Genomic DNA, 15,854 nt, shown 5'->3' with positions numbered 1-15,854 from the left:
CTTTGCACAGTGTGCAGCGCATAAGATACATGATGGGATAATAGTAATACTACTGTGTTGCGTGTACGAATGCATTTTTTTACTTTGAGTTTCATGCTCGAGAATGAATAGTTGCCATTGTACCGGAAACCCAACTTTCTTCATGCATAAATGCAATGATTACATAAAATGCATAAAGCACACGCGTAATATTCAGAAAATACACCCATAATTCAAAGATTGTCATCATTGTTTCAAGGCAAGTAGTCCACTTAAGAAATTTAGGCTGTGATTGTTATTCTACAATTAGCGTTTACAGATTCTAGTATTTAGTCTAAAAAATTGTCGAAACAATTTCATATGTGTGTAAAATTATTTTTTTCCAACACCAAACTTAAGTGTATATGAAAAAACCGTTATATTATTGTAAAAATGAAAGAAATCACAAAGCAAACTGGATATATTTCATTTATATTCATTTAGCAAACATAGTCGTTGCTTCGATTGACTGTCGCTGCCAACCAAAAGTAGCCAGATATGCACCTCAGAGAGACATAGTAGAAACCTTACAAAATGCTCTCCGAACAATGGTTGAGATCTGAAACAAACCCACTACCATAGTTAACTACTTTCATGACACAGGCAGATAAAACGTGTCACGATCAAAACGACTCTTTAAGGGGAACAGAGATTTTTAAACAATAGTTTTACAAGTAAATTCTATGTGTCACTACTTTCGGAAGACCATGTTCATGACTATACAGTGGTTTTAAGACGTTAACATGCCAAAATAATTCAATCAATCATTTTTTCTAGAGCTGCCCTTGTTCTTGACTGACTGGCCGTTCGACACAAGGAATTTTTAATGATGAGTGGGAGCACCCAGGACTCTCCCTTTACAATCAAATTTGTTACGTCATCTAGACTTTGTGCAAAAGTATTTGCTTCTGTTTACTTTTAAGTAGTCATGTGGAATTGAAATTAACAAGAAATAAGAGCAGTGAAGTGGAACCCTAACTATTAACGCAGGCGAAAACTGTTCCATGGCAAAAACGCTACAGCAGATGACCACAACTTCAATTGAAAATAGCCGCTGCTTGGATTACTTCAACAAAACCGCCGACCCATCCATAGTGTGCACCTACGTGAAGGAGGCCCCATCAATTTTTGTAAGTCCTTTGCTTATTTACACTTTATGGTGGAGCTGTTTTGCTTTTCATTATATCGTTATTAGTAAGTAAAGACCGTTACCACCACCACCACCACCACCACCAACATCATCATAAATGACGTCTACAGTTAAAACGTGCACAACCTAATAGCGCGCCCATTGCGCAGTCTTCCCGCCTTGTTATCAATTTCCTGTTTCGCTTCTTGAACGTGTGCTCCGAGCGCGCGCACTCCCATGGATGCCAATTTTTCTGCCTGAGCTGCAACTAGGAAGGGTGAAAGAATGATAGAGAGAAAGACAGATAAAGAGAAAGAAAATTAGAAAAACCATTGGTGGAAATAAGCTTCTTCACGAAGTGATATACAGTATCACGAAACCAAGTGAGCGTCGCAACCACTGTGCACTCCAGGCAACATATCAGAAAAGATGTCACCTTGTATGGTACAGTAAAGAAAGAGGGAGGTTAAGGGAAACAGGTTGAGGAAGGGTAGGGACCGGGGGAAGAAATGAAACCATAGTATAAGCATAGAGAAAAGGGTTTCAGCCACATTTATGGCAAAATGAGGTATTACTGAACATGATGGTCCTAAAGAAGTACCTTCTTTGTGATTATTTAAATTTGGTCACCGTGCATAGCATCTACCTTTGTAAGACTAATCTTACGTTTGTAAGATATAGCCTTCGATTGTATTAGGGATCAAGAGGAAGTCTTAACTAAGCTACTTTTTTTGCAGACGCACACATCAACGCTGTATGCTTGTATTTTTGTAAAATTTTTTTTAGAAATTGGTGACTGTACCATTTTCTACACCATTGACATTTTTCTTTAAAACTTCTAGATAACCACTTCTCTTGTTGAAGTATTTATTAGCAACTTTATATACTTGGTAAAGTTAGGTGTCAGAGGAAGTAGAGGCTTTACTTGCCAACGTGACAATTTAGTAAACGTTAGTACCTCAATCAGCTGCCAGGTTTTGTGCTCTAATTGTTACTAGAGCTGTGCATGGGCTAAATGTATAGCCCTGTCCTGGCCCGCTGACTGCATTGAAGGCCAGCCTGAACACGCCGCTGAAAGGCTGCGAGAATGCCCGGCCCATCCTGGTCTGGCCTAAGGTTATGAAGGTTTGCTGCGGAGAAAGGATGCCGTTTTTTTAACAGTTTGGCATATTTTTGAACATTTCAAAGTGATATAAAAACATACTTGGCAGCCACTATATGCAAAGATTACACGTTTTGTGGAAATGAGCTGTCCAGTAGTTTGGGTTTCAGGGAAGAGTGGTGCTGCTCCGTTACACATCCATCCTAAAGAACGTCCGTTCGCAGCTCACACTGGTGGCTGCATTTGCCAGTATCTCTTTCGCAACCATAACAAGCTTGAATATTTTAGACTATTTGTTATTTTTGAAGTTTAGTATAGCTCAGAGGAGAATGCAATCATTGGAGTCTGACAAGGTTATGCAAATATTTAAGAAAATATACTGCGTGCGTTTCCTGATGAAATATTTAAGACAGACAAAAATTGTCCCAGACCGTGGATAGATAAGCGCTTGCCAAAGCTCATAAACAAGAGGGACATGTTGTACAGTTAATGCATGCAAAATAACTGAACGGAGGCATTAAAACATTTAAAAATATAGGAACTACGTCACAAAACAACTCAGGGATGCTAAGAAGCACCATCATTTCTATTCAACTTAGCTCCAGGACGCTCTGTTAAAATTTGGAGGACACTCGCTTCTAAACTGGGACGGCGATTGAAAGAACTACGACAGTCCTGAAAGAAGGCATTGAACGAAAAGGGGTTGATCTAGCTAAAGTGTTTATTGACCTTTTTTGTCCTTCAGTTAGGCATGTGATGATATCAACCAATCGTACATGAGCCCACCCAATTGTCAGTCGTTACTCCTAAGGAGGGTTACTACATGACAAGTTATTTCTTCATTCTTATCATTACGTGACAGTTGAGCCTTCGATGCATTAGGTAATCAAATGGCACCGGTGAAATTTGTCTTAGACATACTTGCATCTTGACTACAGTAAAGTTTTAAACTTTATGGTGTTTTCTTACAAAGCATGCAGACTGCAAAGGTGACAATAATATTTAAAGAATTGACAGGAATTATCTTCAAATTTACCGCCTCGTATCAGTGCTGCCTGTTTTCTCGAAAGGTTAACCGAAAGTGACATTGGAGCGGTTTTTGTTAACTGACCACTTTAATACCATAGGTCCTCCACAATGTGGCTTTTGTAAAAATAGGTCAACTGAATTGGCACGTATGACCCAAAAAGAATTTCTATTGCAAAAATCTGAGAAAAAAATGGTGCTTGGTATTTTTATTTAATTTTCAAAGGCCTTTGATCATATAGGTCATAATGTTTTGCTTAAAGAGCTTGATCACAATGGTATTCGGGTCGTAGCTTGTTCTCCAATTAAATCCTACCTTCAATGCAGATGCCAAATCGTAGCTATAGGTGGGCATCATTCAGAGTTTAAATCTGTAACAACAGGCGTCTTTGCGGGGAGCATATTGGGTCCGTACCTCTTCATAATTTACATCAATGACATAGAAAATGTTGCCAGCGGCAAAGTGCGTAACTTACGCAGACGATACAAGCATGCTTTTTGAGGATGACTTAGGTTCTGAAATGTCAAATCGAGCCAATAACACGTTTGATAGTATACACAATTGAGCGATAAGCAATCATACTAAAAGAATCTAGGAAAAACTAAGGCAGTATAATGTTTCATACACGTAAGAAACAATTCCTACTAAGCTGCTATAAATGCACAATACTGAAATATAAATACTGCCTTCTTTCGAATCACTTGACGTATGTTTCGCTGAAACAATGTCATGGGATCGCTACCAAGTGAATCACATAGTAAGTAAATAATCTGGAGCAATGGGTTCTACGCATTGCCATTGCACTTATCTTCCTACATTCATTACCATGATTTTATATAATTGTATATTTCTTTCTTTGGTTCAGTAAGAAATTCTAGTTTAGGGGACCACTACAGGCAAAAAGATTCAATGAACCGGTGGTACTACAAAAAAGAGCCAAACGCGTTATTTACAGACAGTCATATCTCTGGCATATATTGTGCTCCTTTCTTCACAAAGCTTAGTACAATAAAAATTGAATCTTTGTACACATATAGGCTTTTTCGCATCTATAGACTGGGAAAAATTGAGAAAGATGAAACTCTAATACAACCTGCATCCTGACAGCATATTAATTATCTTTATAAATTTTCTCAATTAGAACCTTGGATCGCCAACAAGAACAGAGCTGTATACTGTGACCAAACGCTGCAGTTTTGTTTACCGACTATTTGAAGTTCGTTACACAAAGAAAATGGTCTCACTGTATTCACTCTCGCATTAAAAAGGCTACGTGGCGTATTTGTATGATTGCTTGTGCTGACATGGGCTCATCTGTTGTGGTTTTTATGTTTATCTGCTGTCTTCAGCACTACGGGTATTTTTTCTTTACTTTTTAAAGAATTTTTAAATGATTTGTAAACAATTTTAAGCCGCTGTAACTTCTCAGTGTGAGAAGTGGCCAAGTTTTTATCAAGCGGCCAAGTGAAGCTTTCTTGCCTGGTCTTCTCGCAACTTTGTTCCGCAATATATTCAATTCAATTCAATTATTCTCTGTGCAGATTGTTGCACATCTATTTTGTGTGCTTATTCCCCTGCACGTGCGTTTAGAATACTTCCTGGAAAAAAGAACAGAGAAAATGTTGGCACGTGGTCGCGGAGGTTGTTAGGGCAAACTGTTTTGTCACAACGCTTCTATATTGAGCTTGATTCCGGCTTTGCATATTGCACGGACCGCTTAACTTAAAACAAAGTATAGGCTGAGTCCAGCCCATGCCCGAAATGAAAACACGTCGGCCTGCCCAGACCCAGCTCGCTATCCGAGCCGGGCTTGAGCTTTTTGGCTACCTGAAACCGGCGTGCGTCTTTAATTTTCACAACGTTATGAAAATGTAACCCAACTCTAATTTTTCTAATTATGTAAGGATAACAGTTACATGTTACGTTATGGTGCTATCATATCTGCAAGTGGTGAGGTATAAAAATACGGTTACAAAAAAAATAAACGAGATTAAGTATAATGTCATGGTTAGGCCACTTGTACACCGTGTTGAGAAACACTGTAGGACTGTGTATTTCATTTTGGGTAATATTAGAGCGAGTGTCATCTCATGGCCTGGTTGTACTGGTTGTGGCTACACCTTTGTGCGTCCGTACAGAGTAATAACTGATGATGTTGCAGTGGTGTGGATTTAGCATATGGTAACTGTTCACTAACTAGGTCATTACTACCTTCATTTACTACATATGTAGTAAATATTAAGAAAAGCACTAGCTAATCGAACTTAGTAAGCGCAAGTACTTTTTTTAAATGTTACCCATTGTTACGACCGGCCCTGGGGAGCCAAGCAGGAAGAGTTTGGGGGAGAACCGGTTTTTGACCGACGGTGGCGGCCACCCCCACCTCCCCATTCGGGTTCCTCCTCGCCGGGAGAGCTCCGGGGTCTGCTGTGCGTTCGTGACCATGTTTGGTAACATTTTAGGGCGCCGTGACCATATATGGACCTCGTGTTAGGTTGGGCCACTCCATGTGTTGTGAGGTGTGTTTCCCCCTCTCTCCTGGCCGAGGTGCCGGAGACACCGTATTGGCTGACGATGCGGACGGGGCGCCCAGTGTCAACGGCGCGGCGATATAAAATGCCGAAGACGTTTTGTATCACACGCACTCTTCTCTCTTTGGGTCAGTTGACCACTTCTCTACATGTAAATAAATCTCTGTTGTTCGTTCGGGCGCTTCTTCTCGCTGAATTGTTGGACGATGGATCCTGCGACGGGGCCAGCTACCGAAAACGAGACCGGCAGGACCCGGAGTCCCAACACCATGCGTTCCCAGGTGGCGAATACTGGCCCACTTCAGTCCCTGTCCCTGTTTAGACATCAACAGACAAGGGGGATATGAAAAACAATGAATACGGCAGAGAAGGTTGAGTGCACCAATAATCTCGCGTAGTCAAAAACATATGAAGAACAAGTGTACAAAAAAAACTAAACGGGAGCAGCGCATCTGGCGTTTCACGGTCAACCAGACGAAAAAATATGTGTAAAAAAAGACGCCGAGACAACCAAATGCCTTCTGGCCATAAAAAAAAGCTACCATACAAGGAGACATGTCTACGAATGCAAAGCGAAAATAGACAGCGTAGTCTGGACAGTGCCAATCGTGTGAATGTGCGAAAAGACTTCAAGTACAAAAACAAACTTCATCGTCCGGAGTTCCTCACGCTGAATAAACAATTAGACAGGCGTCTTCCGCCCAAACGCGACTACTGCTTCATTCTCTGTCCGCGCCGAAAGAATATTATTGTCCAACAATGTGTTTTTGAACAGCGAAGTGGTCTAGGCTCATTCTAATATCCGTCAACTGGTAACCATCGAGGAGTGCTTGGTGGCATAACATCTTTGCTTCTCTGCTTCATCTAGTACACACTGCCAGAAGACGTGGGCCGGTTTTTTTTATGCGTGATGCGATAACTGATGGGCGAGACCGTGAATGTAAAGGGGATAGAAAGAATGAGATAATAAGTGAAAGAGAGGGAGAGGAAGAAATAAAGCGAGAGAAATAAAAACAGAGCAAGCGAGAGACCCTAAGGGAAAAGTTCTTTGTGAAGTTAGATTCGAACTCTCCTGGCCACTATCTGAAAAAGACCGCCATAACAAGTAGGCTATTCAGGTACACTACGAAGGCATATAGTGTAGCTTTGTATCCTATAGCACAGCAAGTCGGGTGTCAAAAAGAAGTGAATTTCAGGACGTATGTGAGAAAGAGAAAAGGAAAGGAGGAGAGAGATAACATAGAGGGAGCGAAAGGCAAGAAGTCCAAGAAAAAGAGAAAGAGAGACAATTGAAGAAAGAAAAAAAATAAACAGAGAGAGCAAGTGATAGAAAAACAAAAGAGAGCTATATAAAAATATTAAAAGAAAATGAAAGATTTATAAGGAATTCGAGATGCCACGATAGAGAGAGAGAAGTTGAGAGAGTTGAATCAATCAAAATAAGCACAAAAATATGTGGACAAAATTACACCGAAGGTGAAGAATAGAGAAATTGCACGAAATTTAAAAAACAGGTGCAGTCATGCTCCCTGTGTGTCCATCAGCTACACTGTCTACCAGTATTGTACCTCTAGTGCAAGGTACAGTAACTTTTACTTTAATTCAGTTAAACTATAAAAATAGACACTAGCCTTTCATTGTTTAGAGGCGTGCAGTGCTTTACTACGGAGAGACCAGAAAATAAAACACGTGGAACATCAGCGCGCAGGCCATTACATTGTTTTAATGCATGTGTGGTTTCATTAAAACATAGACTCCTCTCCCATTATCTCCTATTATCAGGGTTACGAAACCAGGCAAGGACATTTTTTCACGATAACTCCTTTGCTTCTACGAAATAACTGCTTTAAATACTCATTTTACACTGGAACTTTTGTTGATTGGAATAGCCTCTCTGACAATATTGCAACGAAATCCTCGCTTACCTTGTTTGAAAAATATTTGCAGTATTTCGTTAGCCTCATTTAATATACTTGTTTTTATTGTACGTTCCAATTCATTGCATTCTCCTGTTCAATTTGACAAATTTTCTCCTTGGAATTATATTCTTTGTTGTTTTTATTGAGCTTGTTATTGTACTCTTGCCTTTTACAGTTACTATTTGATGCTAAATTTAGATGTGTTCTTCTTTATTTTCTTAACCTTATTGTTTTATCTGTTTCCATTGTATTTTTCACTTAGTGTGCTTTCTTTGAAAACTATTGTGCCTTTTTATAGCATGTATCAATGTAAAACACCTGCTATATGGTCTGCTTGAGACTGCAGTCTTAATAAATAGATAAATAAATAAATAAATAAATAAATAAATAAATTTTTACCTGTGCAGGGTGACACCGGTAGCCCACTTTTGGGTTTCTGTGCCCCGACTCACTGGGTTGTTTACGGCATTGTCTCTGACGGACCACGACGTGACGGTTTCGAGCATCTGCCACTCATCGGCACTAAGGTTTCGCACTACACCCAAAACTTCATTCACCCTTACATAGATGCCGCAACCACCTCGCAGGTTCAAAGGATATGCGCCTCTCGACGTTGAATGGCATTGTCTCTTGCCTAGGCTAAGTACCCAGTATGACAACGAACGTAAGTGTAGAAAACGAGCTATCTTGCCATGGCTAAGTACCCAGTATGAGCATGCACGTAAGTGTAAAAAAAGAACTATACATTTCTGCTAAACGCAGTGACCATCCAGTATTTCAAGCTGTTCTTTGTATAAAACACATACAAGAAGCAGACTACAGCTTCTAAATGCTGTATTAGTGTACCTCATTCACTGTTCAGTACCTGTGAATTAGCTTTCAACTGGCAGATGGCTTGTGCATAAGTTAGTTGAATATACTGCGCTATCTGCAATAAAGCATTCATCCTCGCAATCTTTTCTTAGCTGATTCTTATGAAATTTACATGCTTCTTGGGAACAATGATTTTAAGCTTGAATTTATGTAAAATGTGGTATAATTTCATGTCACTTAAAATCTCTAATTTCACGCCACCTTTGTGCAAATGCAAAAATGACCATTTCATAACCGCGTGCTCAGTTGTATTTTTGTTTGATCTTATACGTGCAGACATTTCGACCAGAAATTTTGCTTGCACCGTTTTTTTAGAGTAGGGTTGACAGGCGGGCTAGTTGGTACAAATTCATGATAGAATAATTGGAAGCGCAAACCAACGGCACCCAAGAGAAGAGACAAACAAGCGCAGACTGAAACTCAGTTTATTCAGGGAAGAAATTATATACCAGAAAGACGAGAAAAGGAAACAACTGGGGAGAAGGTTCCACCATGATCAGGTGTCGTCCAGAAACGATATTTCACAATCTAACAGTGACATATACGGTGAACTAACACGACTATCAATATTCTTTCTAATAAAGAAGGCTTCGGAAATCTCTGTAGTTTTCATGTCATGATGACTGTGCTGTATAAGGCAGATGTGCGCGAAAAATGAAGTACGCAGCCACACGTTTTGCAATGGACGGGCAAATGTAATCCCGGGGCTAATTTCTGCGCATTGTGGTGATCTCGCAGGCGATTATTCAAGCAGTGCCCAGTCTGCCCAATGTATATCCTGCCGCAAGACAGTGGGATAAAATAAAAGTCACTGATTTTTCGCGCACATCTGTCTTATACAGCCATCATGACATGAAAACTAGAGAGATTGCGGAAGCCTTTTTTATTAAAAAGAATATTCATAGTTGTGTTAGTTCATCGTCTATATCACTGTTAAATTGTGAAATATTGTTTCTGGACGACACCTGATCATGCTGGAACCTTCTCCCCAGCTGTTTCCTTTTCTTATCTTTCTGGTATATAATTTATTCTCTGAATAAACTGAGGTTCAGTCTGCGCTTGTTGGTCTCTTCTCTTGTGTCCCGTTGGTTTGCGCTTCCAATTATTCCATTATCGTTTTTGTTGACCTATTACCAATACGGCAGCCACACAAAAAAATATGTCCCATATTGTTATTTTGTCTCTGGGAGCAAGAACTTCTTCAATTACAAATACGTTAATAATTTATACCATATTGAAGTACAAACGAGCATTTTAAAAGCATACTCTCGGTTGATGCCACAACAAAATTTGCACCACTGAGTTACTTGCATTGTGCCGGTAACACGATCACTGTGTACTGGTACATTCATTGTACTGAACAATTTTAAAGCGCCCCGAAGCGGTGGTCTAGTGGCTAAGGTACTCGGCTGCTGATCAGCAGTCACAAGATCAAATCCCAGCTTAGGCGGCTGCGTTTTTGATGGAGGCAAAAGAGCTGTAGCCCCGTGTGCTCAGATTTGGTTACACGTTATGGAACCCCAGGTGTTCGAAAGTTCCGGAGCCCTGAACCACGGCGTCTGTCACAATCGTATGGGGGTATTGTACGTTAAACCCCACATATCAATCAAACAATTTGCAAGCAGTGAGATGCAGTTATTTGATACAGATACATAACATTTGAAAGAGTCGAAGAAGACGACTCAAAAAAAATTAAAGGACCCTAAAGCTTTACCTTTAGGTGTTGAACGAGAAAGCGACGGCTTCTTGCTAGTGCGTATTTCAAAGACTTGGTGCACAAAACCACTTCAAACTTGCTATGTACCCATTATACGTCACCCTAAGGGATAGACGCAGTAGCGTTTGTGCTTTTTGTAGGGAGGTACCGGCTTTCAACCACAGAGCCATTATGATAATTACATAATCTGACACCCGTTGGCAATGGACGCTTGTACCGCACATTATTACTGCAATATTTCTTGTTGCGTTGTGAAGCAAGCATGCAGAACGCGTGTGTTTGTGAAGCATGAAAGCTACTTTCACTGCATTTCCAAGCAGACGAAGTTCTTTTCACTGTTTTAACGAGCAGAAGCGTGTCCGTGTGGTAGTGCATTCGCTTGCCAGCCATGCGACCCGGATGAAATCTCCAATCGGACCCAAATAACCCTGGTTTGTTCCCAACTCTGCTCCGTGTTTTCTTACATTGTTTATTTTATTTGCATCGTTCTTGACTTTTCAGTCACACATAAGGTGGTGATTTTTGCTGACAACGAACGACGCCAACGCCGACATCAGATTTTCTGCGTAATGAGCTTTTTAACGCTGCCGCATTAAAAGTAGACGGGAGTTACAGGTTACATTACTCGAGCAGTGAAAAACGCCCTAAATGAAGTGAAACGTGGTCGTCACACACACCATAGGCAAGCTAGACAAGGTAGAACTGGCACGCAGCGTATGGACGGATCGTAAAAAAGCGCGGAAAGAAGCAATTCACATATAAAAGCCTTATAATATGGAGAAATCGAGACCATAACACACTGGTGACGTCTCGTGGATCACCATCCTAGCACTACCAAGTACGCAGATAGAGTATAGAACCACTATGAAAGAAAGAAGCGCTATAAGTTCGGAATTTTAGTGATAGTTTAGAGCTTCTTCCGGTGGGACACTCACTTTTAATGTCGGATTTCAAGAATTTGTGTGAATGTTTGTTAGTTTTATGTAGCAAGCACAGTTGTGCACGACCCACTAACATGTTACGTACACTCTACACCAATAAAATTGGATCTGCACACAAAACATTTAACCTAATGTCTCAAGTCGTTGTTGCAGACAGCTCGTGCTCTTAAGACAATATGTGGCTAGAGGACAAAGCGCAATGGGTGTCGAGAAATTATGGGAACAGCATGAGCTTCTGTTGAAATGGCTAATATTTTTTTAATCGTTCTAAATCATCCGCGAAAGCTCTCACTAACCAGAAAAAAGAGCTGCTTGCCACTCATGTCCTTTGCACAAAAGGAAGTAACAAGCTTCATTTGCACAGACAGGAAAAGCTGAACGCAGTAAATCGTGTCAAGTGGAAGAAAGACTGTTCAGGATAACATAGCCGTCCCTCAGAATTCCAAATCATATGGGAGCCTTGGTAGCCCTGAGAAGGAAACGCACAGCACACAACTTACATGTATAGCGAATTCATCAAGTTGTCAGTTAACCTTTGAAGGATCCGGGGTCTTGTCGCTAGGAATAAACTTTGGTCGCGCAACAGGCACCTACACTGAATTTAGGTTCATTGCCAATCTTCATGCCTCCCAATGAAATATACGAGACTGTCAGTAACTCTTCAACTACCGATCAAGTAATCAAGTCAGCTTTATGTTACTTTCTCGTAAAGAGTAAACACCACTTACTCAACAGGACAAATACCTCGACTTATACATATGAGCTGTACAGGAGGATATACCTAAAGTGTGTTCACACTTTCGTCCTTCTAACATAGGCTGAGCTCTAAAGAGGCTCAGGCTATGAACACATTGGCCAACCCCAAAGACTTATCGACTAACCAGGCAGATAAACGTGGTGCTTTGTAGGTTAAGGATGCCGATAAGTATATTGATGACCCTTATGGAGAACTTCAAGGCATATATGCTCTTGAATGACCACTCAACAGCAAAGTTTAAATGTACTGTCAGTGATGTTGTTGCATATCAAGAAAATAAAAACAATATCGCAAAACCTGCGTTGCGTACGCTGATTTCACCAACTCCGGCGGCAGGTGAGTTGTGCATGCTACCCGAAATTCTCAAAGAAAACAATTCTGGTAGAGAACTTGTGTGTGGTATGGGTGCGGTGGCTAAGAACCTCTGACGCTATGTTGATGGGCTTGTTTTTTTTTTTCATTACCGCCACACTTCTCCGCATAGTAAAGGTGTAAACTATTTCTGTACAATGTATTTGGTTTACCAAATTCTGATGTCCTTTTGGTATTAGTCAATTTCTGCTGTTTGTGCTCTACTAATCTCTATTATGATTGTGTACAGCGAGTTTGATCAGGACAAAACTGTTCACACCTCTCCACTAGCTACGCTTCTCAAGTTGATTCTTGAGCTGAACAACATCGAGTTCGACGACCCATACGTTGTTCAAGTTAGCGGCACTTCTAAGGACACAAAGATTGATCCCAATTACTTACATTATTTAAGGGCCTTCTAGTACACAAGTTTATTGAAAGCCATGATTTAAAAGCTTTTTAACTACAAGCGTTTTAAAAATTTTTTTTAATGTGACATCATGGCGAATCCCCATTTCTTCTTTTCATTGACAATTTTAAGAAAGCCCACCTAGACTTGTAATTTTTGCATACACATTTGGCCCAATACTAACGTTCATGACGTCACAGTGACCCCATGCAAACAGAAATTAACGACCAAGCTATGTAGCAAATCAAGCGATAGACAACAGTAAATTCGTTTTCAATGTAGTCATGAAGCACTGCTAAAGCAGCATTCCATATAGTCAAGCTATGCCTTCAAAACGCATCTGCTTTGGATTCAGCAATGAATTCGTCTGCAGCTGCTAAGATTTTCGAGGTGCACTAGCCTGGCAATTATATTCTGTGGGAATCATTGATTACGCCTTCGAGAAGGTGGACAACATCGACTTCAAGGAGTTACAAGTAACGAACAATGAGCGAACTATTCACTTAACAAGGTTATATCAACCTACGCTCTCTGCATTGATTGCTAATATTGTCCGTAATCTTGAAACACATGTCATCATCTTGCTTCAAAGTTATCGCCTCAAATAGATCCTTACGGATTTATTGAGAGTGGTTCACCACCAATCACGTAATGTGAATAATACCTTATTATCATATAAAATAACTAACCGGTTTGAATAAAACGCTTTTATTCCTGTAAAAAACACTTCTGGAAGTTTGGGCACACATGTCAAGTTCACATACCGCTACTAGCAGCACTCGAAACTTTTCCTTGTGAATCAACAGAAACCTGATTCACGACCGCAGTGATGCTATCTACATCGAAGCGTGCTCCATCTGCCGCAAGAAATAGATTAGTCAAACGAAAGCAATATTTATGTAACAATTTAAAAACCACGCAGACCATTTTCTAACCGTCTTTATCCTCCACTGTCACCTGAGGCACGTCCAGACGCCAGGGCAGTCTTTAAAAAAAATCAAAGCCACAATACTACAATCCGCGTGTAAAACTTGGAATACCGAGAAGTTTGCGTATCATACCTCATTATTACCTACTTCAATAGTCTTCACTCCAGCATCGACAAAAGGGTCGGGTGCGTTGCTTTTCTTTCTGCGTAGTAATATTGATAACAGTGATGCGCTGTTGTGTGTGGCTGTATTTTGCAGTCGCTTGACGTAACGCTAACGAGAAGAAGTACAAAAACAGGACGAAAAAAAGGCACCAGAGTGACAAAAAGAGCCAAGAAAGAAATGAAAAGGATAGGAAGAAATTGAAAACTTTATAAATAAGAAGAGACCTAGGTAGACAAAGTCATTTGAAGAAATAACGACAGAGAAAGAAAAATTCCGGACGAAGGAAATACGCTAAAACAGACAGGAGGAAAGCCGAAATTAAAAAAGGCCTCCCGACTCCACCCTTCACTCTGCACTGTAAGCAAAACTATTCGATATTGTTTTTTTTTCGTGGGACTTGTTCGCTGAAAAATCTGTGGCATATAAAATTACTCTGCAGTCTTGTAGTAAAAGGTGGCACATGACAGAGTTTCACCGCCACTTCCGAGGGACGTAGTAAAAGGATGTCAAAATTTAAATTTAATTTGTAGGGAGTATTCTTTTGAGTGATTTTCAACCCCCATTTCAGAGTTTGTTGCCACGTGATTTCAAGCTGCATCTGCTTCACTAGCTTTTTCCTCCGCCCCCCCCCCCCATGGGTGACGCTCTCAGTATCGTGAATAACGTTTTTTCAAAGATTCATATGTCACTGTAACGCCTCATTGCTGACCTCGAGTCAACGCACTTTCACTGAAACATTGAGCTGTATAAGCACAATGAGAGAAGGAAACAATTGATTGAATGAAAAAAATTGTTGTCCTCGGGTCAACGCCGTTTTACGGCAACATTAGGCTGTATAAGCACAACGAGAGAGGGAAAGAGTTTATTGAACAAAAGAAAGGACCTGCTACAAGAAAAAAACTGCTGAAAAGTTGTCTTGCAGATTTTTGCGAATTTCTGGTTTTTGCTGTCGGGTGGGCCTATAGACAGGCGGTGGAAAAAGCTTGCGCTCTGCACTGTAAGCAAAAATACACTCAGCTGGGAAAAATCGGGGAATGATGCACTCGCTATGCTCCGGTGGCCTCACTAAAACAGGTTTGTACCGGAGCGAATGCACTTGTTTTCCACCGTTTTCCCCCGGTGGGTGCTAGATGAAAAAAAAAAAACAAAACCGGAGGAAAATGAGGCCAATCCTCTGATTATGCCTCCGTGGTTGCTCCGGAAATGATCCGGCACATCGTTTCTGTCACGATGGATGCTCCGCATTGCTCCGGCTGATCGCTCAGCGGCATTCGTTGGCGGTTCGGGGAGTGACATAGGCAGCCTCACCGCCGGGAGGCCGTTCCTTAACCAACATGGCGCAGACAAAGCTGGTGCAGTAAGAATCGTGCTAAGCTTTCGGCTGCGTTGGGGAAAAAGAAATCATTTTGTGCACCTTCTGAATATCACAAGCGAATGCAAGCAGAAACGATGGTTATCACCTACTGAAGGGAGTTGTGCGAACAGTAATCGTGGGATGGTTCATGGCAGCGAACGACACAATGTGATCTCGTGAATGGTAAGAAACTCGGTGGTTGCTGGTGCGGTGCGAAACTGGTGAGTGAGCTCTTGTTGAATTAGTTCTGCAGCAAAAAAAAGTATAATACAGAACGGTACCCAAAAATTAACAATACGGAAAAGAAAAAAAAAACATAATAGCACACTAAAATCTGTTCAAATATTATGCCAACACACAGTTTTCTTAGAGCAGTTCACACAGTCATAAACCCTTTACACGCACACCTCACTATTCTACTTTCAGTATATACATGACCACATTTTATATATACCATCTCTGGCTGTATATCATAGGCGCTTGTCCAGTCCGGTCTCCACTAAAAAGTCTCAGGACGATTATTGCCTTTTTCTGAAGATGCATCTCAGGCCGTGCTCCAAGTGGTTTCCTAATTGTGAGTGACCGTCTGTCCAAACATGCTAATTTGTTCTTTATTTTTTCTTTTTCATCCA

At 40.7% G+C, this 15,854-nt stretch overlaps 1 protein-coding gene across 2 annotated transcripts in view; it reads left to right on the top strand.

The window, feature by feature from the left end:
* The window catches only part of LOC119164826 (chymotrypsin-C), a 31,792-nt gene extending 23,112 nt beyond the window's left edge, over positions 1-8,680 (top strand). For both annotated transcript variants that reach the window (XM_075890648.1, XM_075890649.1), the window contains exons 5-6: positions 1,009-1,148; positions 8,134-8,680. In XM_075890648.1, coding sequence (XP_075746763.1) covers positions 1,009-1,148; positions 8,134-8,343 — 350 coding nt within the window. In that variant the 3' untranslated portion in view covers positions 8,344-8,680. The remainder of the gene's footprint in view (positions 1-1,008; positions 1,149-8,133) is intronic.
* The last annotated feature ends 7,174 nt before the right edge of the window (positions 8,681-15,854 follow it).

This window comes from Rhipicephalus microplus, chromosome 3 (assembly GCF_043290135.1).
Source record: "Rhipicephalus microplus isolate Deutch F79 chromosome 3, USDA_Rmic, whole genome shotgun sequence".
NCBI lineage: Eukaryota > Metazoa > Arthropoda > Arachnida > Ixodida > Ixodidae > Rhipicephalus > Rhipicephalus microplus.
This window is presented reverse-complemented; position numbering and strand designations above follow the sequence as displayed.